Source organism: Lepidochelys olivacea, assembly GCF_965140295.1.
Source record: "Lepidochelys olivacea isolate rLepOli2 genome assembly, chromosome: 1".
Taxonomy (NCBI): Eukaryota; Metazoa; Chordata; order Testudines; family Cheloniidae; genus Lepidochelys; species Lepidochelys olivacea.
In genome coordinates this window covers 244518246-244535774 of record NC_140411.1, presented here as the reverse complement: position 1 = coordinate 244535774, position 17529 = coordinate 244518246, and the positions used below count along the sequence as shown (strand labels likewise).

The 17529-nt window shown below is 46.8% G+C and overlaps 1 protein-coding gene across 1 annotated transcript in view; it reads right to left on the bottom strand.

Moving 5' to 3' along the window:
* Nucleotides 1–284: 284 nt before the first annotated feature.
* LOC311511029 (sodium- and chloride-dependent GABA transporter 1-like) overlaps nucleotides 285–17529 on the bottom strand; it is a gene marked incomplete at both ends in the record, with an annotated part of 31609 nt that continues 14364 nt past the window's right edge. The window contains 8 exons of the mRNA XM_084611275.1: nucleotides 285–389; nucleotides 3665–3832; nucleotides 5239–5339; nucleotides 6098–6200; nucleotides 7073–7204; nucleotides 13110–13222; nucleotides 14598–14722; nucleotides 15177–15280. Of these exons, the coding sequence (XP_084467401.1) occupies nucleotides 285–389; nucleotides 3665–3832; nucleotides 5239–5339; nucleotides 6098–6200; nucleotides 7073–7204; nucleotides 13110–13222; nucleotides 14598–14722; nucleotides 15177–15280 (951 nt within the window). The remainder of the gene's footprint in view (nucleotides 390–3664; nucleotides 3833–5238; nucleotides 5340–6097; nucleotides 6201–7072; nucleotides 7205–13109; nucleotides 13223–14597; nucleotides 14723–15176; nucleotides 15281–17529) is intronic.

Sequence of the window (17529 nt, the reverse complement as noted above, 5' to 3'; positions counted from 1 at the left end):
TGTGGTCAGCAGGAAACTAGGGCCTGGGACATTCCTTTCTGGCCGTATGGACTGGGATCATAAATTATGAAGACAGTCACTGGACATTGTCCTTATGGAGTTTAAAATAGAGTCTTGATCAGCCGGGCTAGGGGGCAGTGCCATGAAAGGGCTCCCCTGTTAGATCCTTCCCATGCTGACTGAAACCAACCGTGGAGTTGGGGACACACAAGCAGCACCAGGGGAGCTCAAAGCGCAGGGGCGGGAGCAGCTACAGAGCAGGATGAATAGGTTCTGCCCTCTGCCTAGACAGCAGCATCTGAGACTCTCCCATTCAGTGAGGTCTTCGGTTTTAGTCCATTGTTCTGAACATCCACCTCTTGCGTGGGCTGAGTCATCTGCTGAAAACGCTGTCCAGAAACAAACAAACAAAGATTACAGGAAGGACACAAGTACCCAGGAGAAAATGAGGAGACCCTTTCACCACCACCACCACCTCCACACATGGCATGTGGCTGAAGCTGATGGTCACAACCCTTCTTTCTAAATTGAAGAGAGGTCCCTAGTTACAGAAAGAGGGCTACCAAGGGGATAGTGAACACTGAAGGTGATTAGGACAATTGCTCCAGATACCAGACACCTTTATTTGGCAATGTAATCACTTCCCCTTTGCTCTTCTATTACACACAGTTCTCTCTTATGAATAACAGAGAGCACCATTACAAAAAGAAAAGGAGTACTTGTGGCACCTTAGAGACTAACCAATTTATTTGAGCATAAGCTTTCGTGAGCTACAGCTCATTTCATCAGTTGCATCCGATGAAGTGAGCTGTAGCTCACGAAAGCTTATGCTCAAATAAATTGGTTAGTCTCTAAGGTGCCACTAGTACTCCTTTTCTTTTTGCGAATACAGACTAACACGGCTGTTACTCTGAAACCCACCATTACAAAGTAAACCAGTAGTTACCGCACAGTTGTAGCAGCACCTAGATGCTAAAGCTAGTCAAAATTTTAAAATTTGTTACCAAAAACGTCAAGGTTCTTCCCATTTCACAGGATTCAAAATGGACCCACTTTTCATTCTCTATTCCATTTTTCATGAAATTCTCATTAAAAATTGTTATCCAATGGTTACAGAATGCCAAGGAATTTACAGTTTATGGCTCTGATCCTGCATGGCCCTTTATGCCAGCATGGATTCCCATTTACATCAACCTGACAGGATCAAAGTCTAAATAAAACTGAGGTCCATTGGTAGAGCTGTGTCCGGAAGACACCCCGGGAGATGGAATGTGGGAGAGAGCAGTCCCTCAGGCAGAGGGGCACTGGTTGTCTGAGCAATATGGGTTGAAGCCTAGGGTTGAATGGACATGGAGGCTGAATTCCAGGAGGGGAAGTGGTGCTTTAAATTATGGAACATGAGGCAGAGAGGAAGGGGGCCTGAAGTGAATGGACATCACTGAGCTGGAGAAGAGCCCCTCCAGGAGAGGGAAGAGCCCCCGTACTCAGACATATCTGAAGTTTTTCTTGCCGGGTGAAGCCCCTGAAATGTTTAGGGAGGCTCTCCTGCCATTCATGCTCAGTAGGATTAAAATATTTTATAATCTTTCCTGTCTGTCAAAACCCTTTTATTCTGCATTGACATCTAATTTCCCTCCAGCCTCAGCTCTGTTACAAGCTAATCCTCTCTCTCTCACATGCACACACATACACACACACTGTCTAACTCCCTGCTGCCACCAGCTGTTTAATGCTAGTGCAATGGATTATGGAGGCTGGGGGCCTGGGTGTGTGTGTTGCCTGCCTCCGAAAAGAGTGACATTCCACTGAACTGGCAGAACGGTCAGTGCACATGGGGATATCGAGTCTGATCGAGTGAGCAAAGGGAGGGGAAGGTAAATAGAAGCCAATCACACTGTTATTATTTCTAATTCCCATTGACTGACATTGTCAGTGCACACCAGATGCTAAGGTTGCTCCTGGAGCAACAGAATATAACCTCGTTCCATGGGCCTGCAAGACGGGGACTCAGTGGAAATGTGGACAACAGGTGGGATCTCAGGTTACAGATGGATTCAGAGGCACAACTACAGGGATTCAGCTCACTTAGGGGCAGATTGCGATATCCCTAATCACTTGGTATGGTACAAGTCGCCCCGCTGAAGTCAGCGGAACTACTTGAGGATTTAGATGCTACTCAGTGAGAGTCAGGACATTACAATCTGGCCTTCCCAGCCTGCTCCTGCTCCCAGTGAAGTCAAGAGAATACTGTCCTCAGCTTCAATGAGAATAGAATTGGAACCAAACACAGGGAGGAACTGATGCCCGCGTTAGGAGACAAGAAGGGATTTCCCCCGGTGGCATATTACCAGTGAGTGGCGGGGAGGGGTGGTGAGTGTTCATACCATCCTATGGAGCTCTGAGCAAGGATCATCTGTAAGGATCAGAGATGGATCTGAGTGGGGATTGTTCGCTTTAATTCTCAACACAATGCGCAGCCTATTGCTATCAACAGAGAGAAGGGTAATGCCCTGTGACTGCCTTTGACAGTCTCTTCTTCTGACCCTAAAGGAAATGACATTGTGGTGGGGTCTATATTGGTGCAGCACTGGGGCCTCTCTCTGTCTTTCTTTCATTTTTAAAGTGAATTGAATGCTGGCGAAAGATAGGAGACTGACAGCCCTTTTTATCCATGAGACAGCCAGCCCCAGTGCAAACCTCCCTCACCAATAGACCTTGGCTCTGAGCTAGTTCAGGCTTCTCGCTCAGTTAGAACGTGGCATCTTTGCTGAGATTGCCTGTTAGTGACTTTCATAACTAGAACTATACAGGAACTGGAATATCCACAGTTTCAAACATTTGCTTTTATTCCAAATCGGAACAAAAAAGAATTTAGAACTTTCCCATGAAACGAGATGTATGAAAAGATTTTGTTTCAAGACAGTCAAAAACATTTCCTTTTGATTTTGACTTTTTTTGAAAAACAAAATGTTGATAATATTAAATACATTTCAAAATGAAAAGTCATTTTGAAATGAAAAAATCAAAAAGTTCCATTTCCGAAATGGTCCAGACAGAATGTTCTGACCTTCGCAAAACACATCATTTCAATTTCTTTTTTCAAAACAAAATTTGTCAGAATCTACATGTCCCCTTGGAAAGTTGTGTTTCTGACAAAACAGCATTTTCCAATGGGAAAACATTCTGTTGGAAGATTTTCAAACATCTCTCTATGTAACAGTGATAGGCTGATGTGAACAGTAATCTGCTAGGAATGGGACCAAGATTCCCTCGACTTATTTCACATAAGACACCAAACAGGAATGAGAAGGTAACAATTTTTGGTCACTACTGACCTGTGAGGAATTGTAACCAACAGGTAAAGGTACATATCTTCTTACCCCAATCCCCTAAGTCATTCATTTGCCTCAGTGAGAAAGGGCTTTCTATTGGCTTACATGGAATGTGTTGTGCAGGAGGTAGTAGAAAGCATAAGGAGCAGATCAGAAGAGCGCAGAGGGTGTTGGGGGAAGAGGTGGGAGTCTCTGGAAGCCTTGGTTTACAAAGACTACAGGAGTCAATGCCATGACACAGGGGCTGAGTGAAGTTTATAGTGGGTTGCTGGTGGGAAATTCACTCTGGACAGATAATTGAGCAGAGGCAGAAGTTGGAAAGTTGCTTTTACCTGCCTGATGGTCCCCTCGGAGATGAAGAAGTAGTACAGCATATAGCCCGGAATCAGCACCATGGAAGACAGAGCCATGAGCCAGCCGATGCCCTGTCCCCATGTGGGATAGACATATTTCCCCAGAGTCAGAGGGGTCATTTCAACCACGCTGAAGAAGAAAACACCCTGAAGAAACAGGATCAGCAGTCACAGCATCGTACGGCACAAGCAGAAATATTCACTGACTGTCCTTTTGAGAGTTCCCTAAATTCTCACTATGAGTTCTAGTGAATAATCACACACCATTCCCAACAGCCCTCTCTGCCCCCCCAGCCAGGGCTCCCGCACCATTCCCAACAGCTCTCCCCCACACAGCCAGGGTTTCCATACCATTCCCATCAGCCGCCCGCCCCACAGCCAGGGCTCCCACACCGTTCCCAACAGCCCCCCTCCTCCCATCCAGGGCTCCTCCACCATTCCCAACTGCTCCTGGCCACCAGCCAGGGCTCCCGCACCGTTCCCAACAGCCCCCTTCCCACCCAGCCAGGGCTCCCACACCATTCCCAACTGCCCCCGCTCCCCAGCCATGGCCCAAGAGCTGCCCCAAAAGCCAGGGCTCCCAGATCAGTCCCAACAGCTCCTCCCACAGCCAGGGCTCCTGCACCAACGCACCTTTCTCTCTAATCTTCTCATTCCACCAGAGATTGTTTCTACCCCATTTCCTACAGCAATTCTGGCTGAGAGAGACTGAGAATGCATGGTAATGTTTTCCCCATGGTCAGTGCCCCTAAACTTCCCTGCCCCAGCCAGAGCACTTACACCCCTCCCTACTTAGGCTTCTGCTGCACACTGCACTCCCAAACCATTTCCTAAATAGCTTCCTCTTAGCTGACTCTCAGGAGCTAGGAACTTCTCACAGCCAGTATTCCTGCGGCAATGCCAATAGCACCTCCTGCTGGGAGAGGAAGGGTTGGAGGGGGGCGGAGGAACTGAGAGCTCATCAGTGCCAATTCTATTATTTCTGTGAGTGCCTCCTGCTGAGAGAGGCTTGGGAGGGGCTGAGGCTGGAGCTGGAGTGGCTGAAAGTTTTCCCCACAGCCAACAATGATTTTTAAAGTCATAAATCACCAGTTCAGCTTCTGAAATATCAAACACAGGAGTAATGCATGAGTGGTTTGAGCATTGGCCTACTAAACACAGGGTTGAGAGTTCAATCCTTGAGGGGGCCATTTAAGGATCTGGGCAAACATTGGGGATTGGTCCTGCTTTGAGCAGGGGGTTGGACTAGATGACCTCCTGAGGTCCCTCCCAACCCTGAGATTCTATATTCTATGATTCTAGGCCAAACTCCCTGCTCTCTTCTGAGAGTCAGTTGCAGGGATTCAGGTGGGAGAATAAAAGAGGCTCTACATATTTCTTTTCCTGCCAGTCACTTTGACTCTTCTCAGGACCAACTTGCATTTAATGCCAGATCTGGATTTGGATTGGAGTTACCTTGAATAAAAATTTAGTGCTTCCCCCACCCACAGAATGATCCCAGTGAGGTGGCCCTTCTAGATCAACCTCCCCAAAGAGAGTTGCTTTGTTCTCACCACACAAACAAGGGGAGTGAAGAAGGCCCAGCAGAGCTTCCACCAGCTGCAAGGTTGGTAGCCAATCATCTCTTCAATGTTCATGTAAAATCTGTTCACACCTACAGTGAGAAATGTGTATTAACAGCAGCAATGATATCTCAGCACCATTCTCATCACCTTTGTCCAGTGACCCAACACAGAACAGGAGAAGGAGGACATGTGAGATCAGAGAGGAGAGCAGGCATTTAAGGTGAGCATGGAGAAGTGTAACGCTGACTCCCCAGATAAAAAGTAGAGGCCATAGACACAAACACTGGACTCTATCTTAATGGGAACCTAGATAATTTTATGACCACTAAAAACATCTACAGCTTCCCAAGCTAAGACAGTGATAATAATCAACTAGCAAAGGTCTAGATCATAAGATAGACTAGGTCATAGATTGACCTTGGAGGGGTCAAGAAGGAATTTCCTGACACCCCAGCACTGCACAATTGGATGGGCAAGTTACTGAAGAGGGGGGACTCCTAAGCATCAGACATTGGACACTGCCAGGATACCAGGGCAGATGGCTCAGCAGTCAGATTTGGCCTAACAAATTCTATATTCGTATCATACCCTCAAAAATCCAATTCTAGAGGCCTGTGCGTATTTCCATTTGTATAGGAATCTCTGTGAACATGTGCTCAGCTGAGTGGCTGTCTGAGGAAGCAAGATGAAAAATCCCGGGGGTTTTCAAAAGCTTTCAGCTTTGGCCCAACACTATAGTCAGTTGTCCATCTCCCACTGACTTCAGTGCTAGTGTTGAGGGCTTTTGCAAATAGCACCTTCTGTGCCTGTAGATAAGAAGCAAAGGAACAAGGTGAGTTGCACTTACCGTAACACCAGGAAATTGAGATGGTCTCAAAGAAGACGAGGAAGAGAAGACACATGCCACTGGCTGAATAATAATCAAACAGCTTGAAGACATAAATGCCACCCTGAGGAGACAAAGCCAAAGGGAGGGGGCCTGGTTATAGAGTACAGCCTGGGTGGGGAGCTGAGGATTAATACGATCAATACTTTTATCTAATCATTCTGCCTGTGTGTGTTAATTTCCTTGGCCTATGGAAGCCAACAAAGATGCATCATTTTGTTATAATCAAATTCCTGCCATTTTAACAGACGTACTCTGGAATGTGGTCAAGGAGTGAGTGTTCAAGCCTGGCTGAAGGCAGGGAGACAAGCAGGACTCTCGTGTGGCTGCCTTCCTCCTCTAGTGTGAGGTGAAGCCACTTTGTAAAATGAATCCATTCTGTCCCTCCTGCTGCACTTCAGATGCTTCTGCAGATGTTCCATGTTCTGTGACTCATCCAGCACGAAGTCACAAAGTGGGAAATCCACACCCTGGCCTCCATGTCACCGAGCCTGGCCCTGAAGTCTGCACAAAAAGCCTGAGCCTCACTGCCATACACCCAGTATACAGATCTCTGCATTAGGTCACTCACTAGGGCATGTAAACATGGAGCCTGGGCCTTAGTGTCACTGCCCCAGAGCCCCACCAGACCTGCTCTCTTTTGGTTTATCTCAATCTTCTGCTTAGAGAATGTGTCACCCTCCAGGGCATAGGCCCATCCTCGAAGCAACAGGAGTCCCAGCTAGACTGACCACAAGGATGATGATAACTTACTGAGATTTAATGTGTAGACTGCAGCTTGCTGGATAGATGACAGTGCTGGGCAAAGCCCAGACCAACAGTGGCCCTAGTGTCTTTCACAGACAATGGCCCTTCCCCCAGGCTTCCTCTGCTGCTGTTATACAAAAAGGTGGATGGAAAAGCACCAGGAACAGGAGTGAGCACAGGGAGAGGTACCTGGGTGATGTTGGAGAATCCAACAATGTAGGAGATAAGACAGACCACAGCAATGAAGAGCTTCTTCCTGGCCCTCAGGAGATAGGGATACTCATCTAACAGGGCTGTGACAAACCCCTCCACAGTGCAGAACTGCAGGAGGAAAGACACACACAAACATATCACCACCCTCTGCATTCCCTTGAAACACTCCTTCTCCTCCTCCCCCCCCCCCCCCGACTGCCCCGGTGTGGTGCCACCTCCCTCCCCTCTGGAGAATGCACCTCCTCTCAGCCTGGATTTGTGTTACTTCTTCTATCTCTGTGTTCGACTGACCACTGCTTCCCTGCTGCCTTCACCTCATTTCCAGCATGTAGTGACGGTGCTGAAGGACCATCATGCTGAAGCCTGGTGTGGGTGTCAAAATCTGTTCCTTTCACTTGACTGCAGGAGTTACCACAGGTAGCTGGATAATGATTGGTGTTGTGGAGAAGGAAAGGGGCTGGTGTGGAAGTGAAGGGGAGGGTGGCTGACAGGGAGGACTGGATATGCAAAGTAACAGGGGGAAAGTAGAGGGGAAAAGAGAAGGGCCTGGGTATGGGAGACCATCAAGTGGGGGAAGATATGAGCAAGAGGGTAAATGGCAAGGGAACCGGAAGTCACTTCAGATTAAGAGTGGTGTACGGGAGGAGAGAGAAGTGGGCACAGGGAGTTACTGGAGCAGATATGCATGGGGGAAGTCCTAGGGGAGTTGTGTGAGGAGTAGTGGGGGGGGAGAGGAAGGCTGAAGCAGTAAATACCGATGGGATACACACCTCTCCACATCCTAACCAGACCACATGGAACACACAGGAAGAGATGGCCAAATTGTGCAATGCTGCTCGTGCAATCCGCACCTGGCTGGGGGCTAGGAAGCCCCCAGGTCTAATCCTGACACGGACCTGCTATGTGACCTTGAACAAGTCATTAAGGCTAAACGTTTCAAACCTGGGTGCCTAAAGTTAGACACCCAAATAGAACATTTAGGCACCTAAACAAAAATGGCCTGATTTATAGCCGTGCTGAGCTCCCGCGGCTCCCACTGACGTCTGCTGGAGTTGCGAGTGCTCCATACCTCTGAAGAGCAGGCCACTGCGGTGTTTCCTATTTGACATTGCTTGGGCTGCTGGTGTGCAGAGTCCACGGCCTATCGTGCTGACCAATAGTGTCTCATTGGTTCCTTTTACTCACCCCTCCCTGCCCATCTATCTGTCTGACTCCATCTGTTCTCTCTTGCTGTATGTTCAGAGTATAAGATTTTGGGGGCAGTGACAGTCTTTTGTTTTGTGTTTGTGCAGCACCTAGCACAATGGGATTCTGAGGTCCATGACTGGGGCTCCCAGGCACTAGCATAATACAAATAATAAATAATAATTGTTATCACTCTGTGTACTCGCTTCCTTCCTTCCTTCTTTCTTTTTTCTCTTTACAGTGGCTTTTGTGCGTTTTCTGAAATGTTTCACTTTCCTCAGTATATTGTTGTGTCTCTTCATTATTCCTGTCGCTTTTCTATAATAGGCCTCTGTCCCGCACCCCAAACCTGAGTTGGTGATCCTGTTATTTCCTGTTTCTTATTTCCATTCCTGATTCTCCCCCACTCTTTTTTCCGCCCTTGCCGGGGTCTGGTCACTCCATCAATTGTGGGGCAGTAGAATAGTGGGTCACTGACAGGCTGGCACCTCACAACAATTAGCAGACAAGAGAGTTTTCCCACAGTTCAAGGGGCTTGCGATCCCCACCACAGGATACAAAGAACTCCCACTGGCTTCAGGGAGAGCTCCTTGTATCATGCAGGAGAAGAAGACGGCCCAAAGGGAGTTTAACTGCAGAAAAACAGCTATTCAGCAGATAGGCTTGTGAGTGGGTGTTTCTGCTGTGCAGGACTCTGATTCCATCAGCAAGAAATGCTCATGAATAACCTGTAAAAGATGGCATCACATGGGACACACGCGGGCTTGGAATCACAAGGCTCCACTCACTCCCCTAGGGGAGCAAACGCCTGACCTGGAAACTGGCAGTTAAAAGGAATCATTAGCACATTATGCAAGAGATGCAAGAGAACTAAACCTAGATCTAGATGCAAGAGGACTGAACCCACGAGTGAAAACGTGTGTGTGTGTCTGTGCGTATCAGCGTATGCCACTGCAGCTGTGAATAAGAATTTGCGATGTCCCTCATGATGCAAAGAGACAGGACGTAGCGGTAGTAAATACACAAAGGATTATTTATTGAGGCTACTGGGCACAGACAGACCCTGTTATTCCCCTTGACTCTCCAGCGCCCTGTGCTGCCTACCCTCACCAAAAGCGGTTCTCCTTAAGCCCAGGTGTGAGCAGGCTGAGTCCCGACTCTGTCCTCCCCAGAGCACACAGACCCGGAGTTAGGCCCCGATTCAGCCAAGTACTTAAACACATTCTTTGCTTTAAGCACACGCTCAAGGGCTTTGTTGAGCCGGGATGGACTTAAGCACATGTTGAAAGTTAAAGATGTGCCTAAGTGCTTCACTGAAATGGCCCTTGTGGCTCAATTTTGTAAAGGTATTTAGGTGTTGTGCCGCTTAGCACTGCAATGCCTGGCTGATTGAGGAGTCTAAATCCCCTTGAGAGCCGACAGGATTTAGGGTTCTAAGTGCCTAAACCCCTTTGGAAAATGAGATTTAGGCTCTTAAATCAGTTAGGTGTTTCGACACTGAGTGCAGCAACACCTTACTGGCCAAACACCCCCCACTTTCATGGGCTTTGGTTTTCTTGGCAGCTCAAACATGACCAGAACATAAACCTCAATCTTAGCTTCCCAGCTTGGGTGTCCCTCCAGGCCCAACTCTGGCCTCTCTCCAGGGAACCACTCCCACCTCCCTTCTAGCCCAGCTGCAATAATGAGCTGCACCTGCGACAATGAGCCAGCAGAACTTCAGCAGCCCTCTGAAGGGGTCTAGCACCTGTTAAGGGTGGGGTTTGACTCAAGAGCCTTCCCACCTTGCTACACCTGGCCTGGACTAAGCAGTCATGGACTGGGCTGCTGACCGTCCTGCAGAAGATGTTCCTGTGCACAACCAACGCTTTCTGAGAACATGTGGGGCCTAATTTTCAAAAAAGGCAACCTGAAGTATTTGTGCAATTGCACACTTGCATTTGTGTGCTCAGTTATAGCAACACATGCAAATCAGGAGCCTGTGTGTACTAATAACTAGCCAGGCACCTACCTACCTACCTATTTGCATGCACAGTTGTTACTGCACATGCAAAAGTAGGCATATTTTTTGCAGGCATTGTGGGTTCCACGCTATGCGTGTAAATCATATCCTGAATGAGTAAATCTCCAGTATGCAGACAGAAACCCTCAACATCTATTTATCTGTTTTTCTAAATGCTTGTTTTGCTTTTGATGCCTCACACACCCCTTCCCCAGGCACTGACAGCCCCCAAAGAGCTCCGTGCCCTGTGAGACTGACAGTCATATGGGACTCTAAGACTTTCATGTGATATTTGAGATGCAAAGGCATCAATAATTCCACACAGTGCTTAGGAGCCTTATTGTCATGTATTGAACTATTTACGAGAGCCGAGTGAACGATCCACAGAGAATAGTTCTTTCAGTGAACTTAGCTACTTTTGGAACATTTACTCATTATTTGAGATTGTTTGCCAAATAATATCAGCAATAAGTCCTGGTCTGAGCTGTTCAATGGGAGCATTCAGCATGTGAAACTCCAGCAGGGTTGATTAGATTTGATTGGACACAAGGTGTGACAGTTTGGGGAATATGTCCATGTCCATTTATGAATTTCATGTCGTTTTATGAATGTTGTCTGTAATTGCAACCAGTTTTTGTAGATCAGATCAGTAATTGTAGATCAGATCATCCATTTTTCAGCATTTTGTAGCAGAGAGGCTATGTAGGGGTGAGGGGAGGGAGGAAGGAAGATGTGATGGAGCAATCAAGGGCCATCAACACTGAGCAAATTTCCCTTGCTCAAACAATACGGTTTCTGCCAGCAGGGCCTTTGGCTTTGAATGGACTCTCTTCACAGAAATCTGTCTGGGGAGAGGGGGAGCTGGAATCCCACCACTCCCCCCATCTAATCTAGTCTTTTTGACAAGGTAGCTGCTTTCTAAGCCAAGGAAGCCATTTCATCGCCAGGAACAGAAGGCAAGCTACAGTGAGTGGAGGAAGGAAGGATTTTACCTCCCCTAAGGCCTTGAACCAAACCCAGAACTCACAAACAAAACTCTATTGTGCTTTTTAAGAGTAAGGTGTGTGTGTTTATGTTTAAGAAATCCCTTTGCTAAGCCTGTGTTTCCTTGTTTTACTGACACATTGCCCTTAAAGGGGTTAACTAGAAACCAGAGCTTCCACCACCAGGTGGGCTCTTCAGGGAACTTGTCTAAGTCTTGGTCTACACTTAAAATTTCAATCAACATAGATACAGCGCTCAGGGGTGTGAAAAATCCACACCTCTGAGCACCATAGCTAAGCCAACCGAACCCCAAATGTAGACACGACAAGGTTGACAGAAGAATTCTTTCATCAACCTAACTACTGCTGCTCAGAGAGGTGGATTACCTACAGCAACAGAAAAACCTGTTCCATCGCTGTAGGAAGCATCTGCTCTATGGCTACTATGTCACTAACTGGACCCAGGGGCTAGGAAGCATGTAGGATTCAGCAATCCGATCCCATCACAACAGGCTGGTGTCCCTCCAGGGAGTGGGACTAGATCAGGCCATGGCACAAGGTTTCCCTATAACTTGTGGGCTTTCTCCTGCACTGCCCCATATGCACAGAATGCCCTCCCAGAATTAACTGGGAAGGGCACTACCATCTTCCCCTTCCAAACCTACTGCTTCTGTAAGCCTTTCAAGGAATCAACCAGTGTCTGGTGGGTTGGCTGTGTCACTCAGGAATAGCTGGTATTTCCTTTGATAAAGTAAGCCGACTTGCCTGTGTCTTTACTATACCCGGTACAATAGGGCCAGGAGCTACTGTAGTACAAAGACATCCTGGTGCCTGTGTTCTCTGACTCTGAGTGGTATCTCTTGGAATCAGGTGTCCCAGGTGAATACTCAAAATTACTATTGCCTTCTATAAATATTCTCTAGTATTTGCCTAAAATTTCCCTTGTACGTGAAGATCTGCCCAAAATGGAGGATCTCATTTTTGAGTGTGAGAAATCACCCCATACAGGACATACATTCCCTGTAAGCAGCCACCCAGCAGGCTATTAAGTACCACGCAGTTCAGGTATCCCTCCCACAACTGTCGTGTGCTCCCCCTGCCCTGGAGCCACTCCCAGGAGCCTTCCGCTTGCTGTGCAGAGTGGGGAGGGGAAGGGAAAAAAGGCAGGGCAGCGTGCTGATGTCAGGGTGTCCCCCTGCCCCTGTACACCATCTCCACAGAGCCGTGGGGGACACACAACAAGGCTCAGGATGGAGAGGGCTTGCTGGCAGCTGCTGCTGTGTCTGAACTTGTTGATCTACTTAAAAGGGTGGCATACTTAAAGGGGCAATGTGCTCCTCTGTCTCTCTCTCTCTCTCTCTCTCTCTCTCACACACACACAAAATTACATTGTTGTGTCACACACATACACTCTGTCTTTCACACTCACCTCCCAACACATACTTGTTGTTGTTGTTACTTCTTGATACTTCTTTCAAAGTGTTTTATTTTAGTGTTTTGACTAAAAAATTTCACAATTTTTATTTCTCTCTTACGCTTAAATTTAATTCTTTGAGTAGTGAGTTCTAAAATGCTTAACTTGTCCTGGCTGGAGTAATTATCCCTGTGGTAACTTTTTAAAAATATATATTATATCTAGATTTTTGGTTTCTTCTGGTGGCGCACATCTGCACATTACCTTGATATGGTGCACATAACAAAATTCATTCTGCACATGGATAGAAAAAATTAGAGGGAATACTGTACAGGACTGACAGAAGAGGACAGACAACTATCATCTGGGGTGGTTCTTATCTAACCACAGCTTTGCTTCTTGCCCACTTTCCCCGGTGTGTTGTCTCACCTGGCTGTCGAGGCCTAACATCATTAACATGGAGAAGAAGAGAATCGACCAGAGAGGGGACATGGGCAGCTGCGTGACAACCTGTGGGTAGGCAAGGAAAGCCAGTCCTGGACCTACCAGAATGAAAACATATTGAATAATTTACGTTTCTAAAGAGCTTTAACAATGAGGCATGTCAGAGCTCAGTATGACTATTAAACCGAGCGATGGCAACAGCAAAAACTTGCCAATATTTTAATATGGGCTCCATGAAAATCTGCCCCCTTGGTCTGTGCTGCACAAAGGAGGGGTGAGGGACTTGACAATCCATTCATCTTTTCCCCCATTTAAACAACAATGCCATTTTGTTACCATCATCAATGATGCAGGAACAGACTGGGGGATCAAACGTTTTCCTGGAAATGCGTATCCTTTGTTACTGACATATACACTGAGAATGAGAGTTGATCAAACATTTTCCAACAGGATTTTTTTCGGTCCCAAAATGCCATTTCGTCAAAATTGAAACTTTCTGGGGGAACATGTCAATTGCAAAGAAATTTAGTCTGGGGGAAAAAATTGAAAAAAACTCACCTCTTTGATAAGGTTGAAAATGGAATTCAGAACAAAAATGTCAGAATTTCCCACAAAAAGGAAACGTTGAGCTTCAGCCAGCTCTTGTAAGAATACTGATCGTATCAGAGCTTAGCTACTCCGTGGGAAAGCTCTAACAAAGGGCTATACCCGTAAAGAGCATCCTTAAGTGCACCAGTCCTGAACAATAGACAATCTAGGTGTAGAACAACAACAAACCTCAGAATTTCCTGTGTTGGGAACCTGAGTGGAAAGAGCACCTGAGTCTATCAGGAATAAGCTTCCCAAATTCCTCTGGGACCCAGGCCATTCCTCACATCTGTTCAGCTTGACAAAGAATTTGCCAAATGGCTCGTTCCCAGTCTCCTGAGCCATCCAGTCCTACAACTCTGTACCATCTCAGGAAATTGAATTACACACTTGCGCCCCAGTCAGGAAAGCTCAGTGAGAACAATGCTGATTGACAAAATGCTATTCACTATTATTACATTCTGAAAATTTGGAACCTGTTTTCTTTTTGGAGGTCATTTTCACTCACTTCATGGGCCAGATCGTCTGTCGTGAAAACTGGCATTGCTGCGTTGAGGGCAGTGGGGCTCTGGTCTTGTAAGTTTAATAAAATTAGTTGTGCACGATATATAAAAATTCTCCTCCAAAACTGGCCTTATTCGCCTCTCATTTACACCACTGTAACTCCATTGAGCTTCAATGGAATTACAAAGGGTACGAGTTTGCAGTGTTGTTAGGGTAGGGGGAGAAACAGAGGCTAGAGAGGTGAAGTGACTTGTCCAAAGTGACATAATAGATCAGTAACAGAGTTGGAAATAAAACACATCTTTCCTGACCCCCACGCCAGTGGCCCACCCACTGGATCACATTTCTAGTCTGAACACTACACATGCAATGTCTGCTTACCTGACGATGCAAGTTCAGCGATTGACTTCTTGGTAATGTGACCCATGAAGCCAACAATGGAGAAAATGACAAATCCTGCAAATATGCTGGTGGTGGAATTTATACAGCAGACAATGATTGAGTCTCTGGAAAAGCAAACACAGATGGGAGAAAACCTTCTGCATTTCTGGTCAAGTCAGCTAATCAGAACAGGATTAGAGTTAGGGGATGAGGTGAGGGTGAAAATGAGGCCTGAGGAGGCAAGTTACCATGCTGTGGACAGATGACAGTGAGAGGTGAAGGTCAGAAGTGGGGTGGGTAACTTGGTGATGTCCTTGGTGATGTGGCCAGAAGACATTCAGATATGAAGACCGGTGGTGAGGCCTGGGTTGCATGCTGGTGAATTACAGACCGTACAACATCAGGTACTATGGCCCAGATTGTGAACCCCTTACACTGGTGAGTAGTTACTCACAGGAGTAGTCTCGGTGACTGCAATGGGAATACCCCTGTGACTAAACGCTTACCAATGTCACACAGGGGTTCACAGTTTGCCTCTGTGAGTCTTTCTGCTTGTAGAGGTATTTGAAGAATACTGACTTGTATACATTGTTATGGAAGGAGTTATAGCTTCCCAGGGCAATCAGAGATCCCAACCCCAGTCCATAGGAGAAAAAGATCTGTGTGGCTGCATCCATCCAGACCTGCGAAGGAAGAACAGGCCGGGACTCAGTATTCCATAGCACTGTCAGGCACATTCTGCATAATCCAGTCTGTCCACCTAGCTCTCTAGATCTTCTTTGAACAATATTTTATCGTGTTTAAAGCAGGTAACAGGGGAAGTATGGCAGGTAGAAAAGTCGAAATATTGATTTTGATGAAGCTTTAGGTAAGAGACTACAGTGACATACTCCAGAGATGAACGTCAATGTCCCTATCAACAGGCCTACGACTCCCTTCGGGATGTGCAGTATTGACTCCTATGCTGTTTAGCTAGGACAGAAGAGCCTGCTGCAGTGAGACTCCCAGGTTGCTTGCACAGCTCCTGCAGCAGCTAGCAGGAATAAAAATCAGTGCTGGAGATGGGCCCTAATTAGCATGTTCCCGCCCCATCTCGCTCTTAGCACTAAACTCTGATCTAAACTCTGCAACTAAATCCCAGTCTAATCTCTGCAACGCAGGCTCTGCTCTTGTCTGTCACTACTGAGGAGAGAACCTCAAATGATTTTAAATTTGGGTTCCTTTCACATAAACACCTACAAAGTTGGCTGCTTATCCAAACTAACCAGAGCTTCTGGGGCCAGCACAGCAGGACTGGAAATCTCACGAGAACAGGCCTTCACACTTGATTTCCACTACTTCCCGCTCCCAGAAATGCCAGGAGAACAGCTCTTCTCCCCCTATTTTAGCACTTCCAGAGTCAGCCTGAACTCAGAAGTACAGAGACAGGTGGAGATGAACAGTAATGGAAGAAAACTGTTAAGGGCCAGATTGTGCTTTAAGACACTAGCCTGTGTTGTATGGGGGTAGGTTTCCCAAGTGGAGCTCAGGGAGACATGTTACCTCATGGAAGTATAACCCACACACCTCCTGGCACTGAGACCACTTAGAAAGAGAGAGATTAATGTGTTTGCTCGACAGCCTTAGGTAAGAGCCAGTTAGGTTTTAGCAGATGCAGTAAGGTCTCATGCACTAAGCTCCAGAGGCCGCAGGTTCGATCCAGCCCACCAGGATCTGTAGGTGTTACAGAAGCATAATGCCTCTTGTACTCGGGGGAATGCACCTCCATATGGGAAGAAGAAACGAGCACACCCCTCCAAAGCAAGCTAGCAATACAGGTTAGGGGAGGAGGTGGGGGGGACAGCCTTTGCTTCTCCTTGCTCTTTTTGGGGTTGCTAATGTCCCAGAGGGTTCTAGCAGAGAGCAGTCTCTGTGCTTGGGAGATGCACAGTAATAATACCTAGCTCTCATATAGCACTTTTCATCAGCCACAAGAAAGGGAGATCTTCTTGTGCCTTCCCCAACTTGCAAACACATCAAGAGCCAGCTGCAACCTGGCTCTAAATGAACATCCCAGAATCCTTACAATACTTTGGTTCAGGTTTTGGTTCCAGAAATGGGCACAGACTGGGGGGGGGGGGTGGGGCTGAGATTGTGTCTTATTATTCTGAATCATTTTCTCCACCTCACAATGCAAGGGGAAGGGAAGGGGTCTCCGGAACATCTGTACTTAGAGCAGGAGTGTCAACAGTTGCGTTTTATCACAAGTCTCACCATAGCTGGTGTGTCTTCTTAAAGCCCCAGCTCCTGAAGTCAGCGGATTACATGAGAATCTCAGCTTTCACTGTTTAGAAGTTGTAGTTTCTAGCCTGCATAGTTGCAGAGAAAAGCTGGAAAATGTGGCCCCTGTGTAACTTAAAGGCCCCAAACCCAGGGGGCTAATAAAAAGAACACAGAAGGTGTTTTTTTATATATTTATGGCATGATGTTTAAACCAATCTTGTAATTTTTCTGAGGGGAGCCTTACTCATGGGTTGGCAATACTGTTACAGTGCAGTGGTTCCTACAAAGAAGGATCACTGGGAGCTCTACACAAACAGGACTATTCAGTTGTCACCACTTGTGCATGGCCAGCAACCTCACAGACCTCGAAGGAGTTGTTACTCTATCACAGAGAGAAACTTGCCTTCTCAAGCATCTCTACTTCACTGGGCTTCCCACTGAGTAAGGCAAACAGTATATGGCTATCACTTGCCATTTAAACACTTCCACCTAAAATAACAGCTATGTCTGATGCTGAACTCGTAGCTACATCTAGCATTGCAGGTATGGGTAATATAGGGTTCCATTGCCTCCTCTACCTGGGACTGCACTATCCAACCCAAACAGCTGCCCCTAGAATAATCAGTGGAATGGAGCATCCGCATGTTGGAGGGTCACGTCTGCAGTCGGT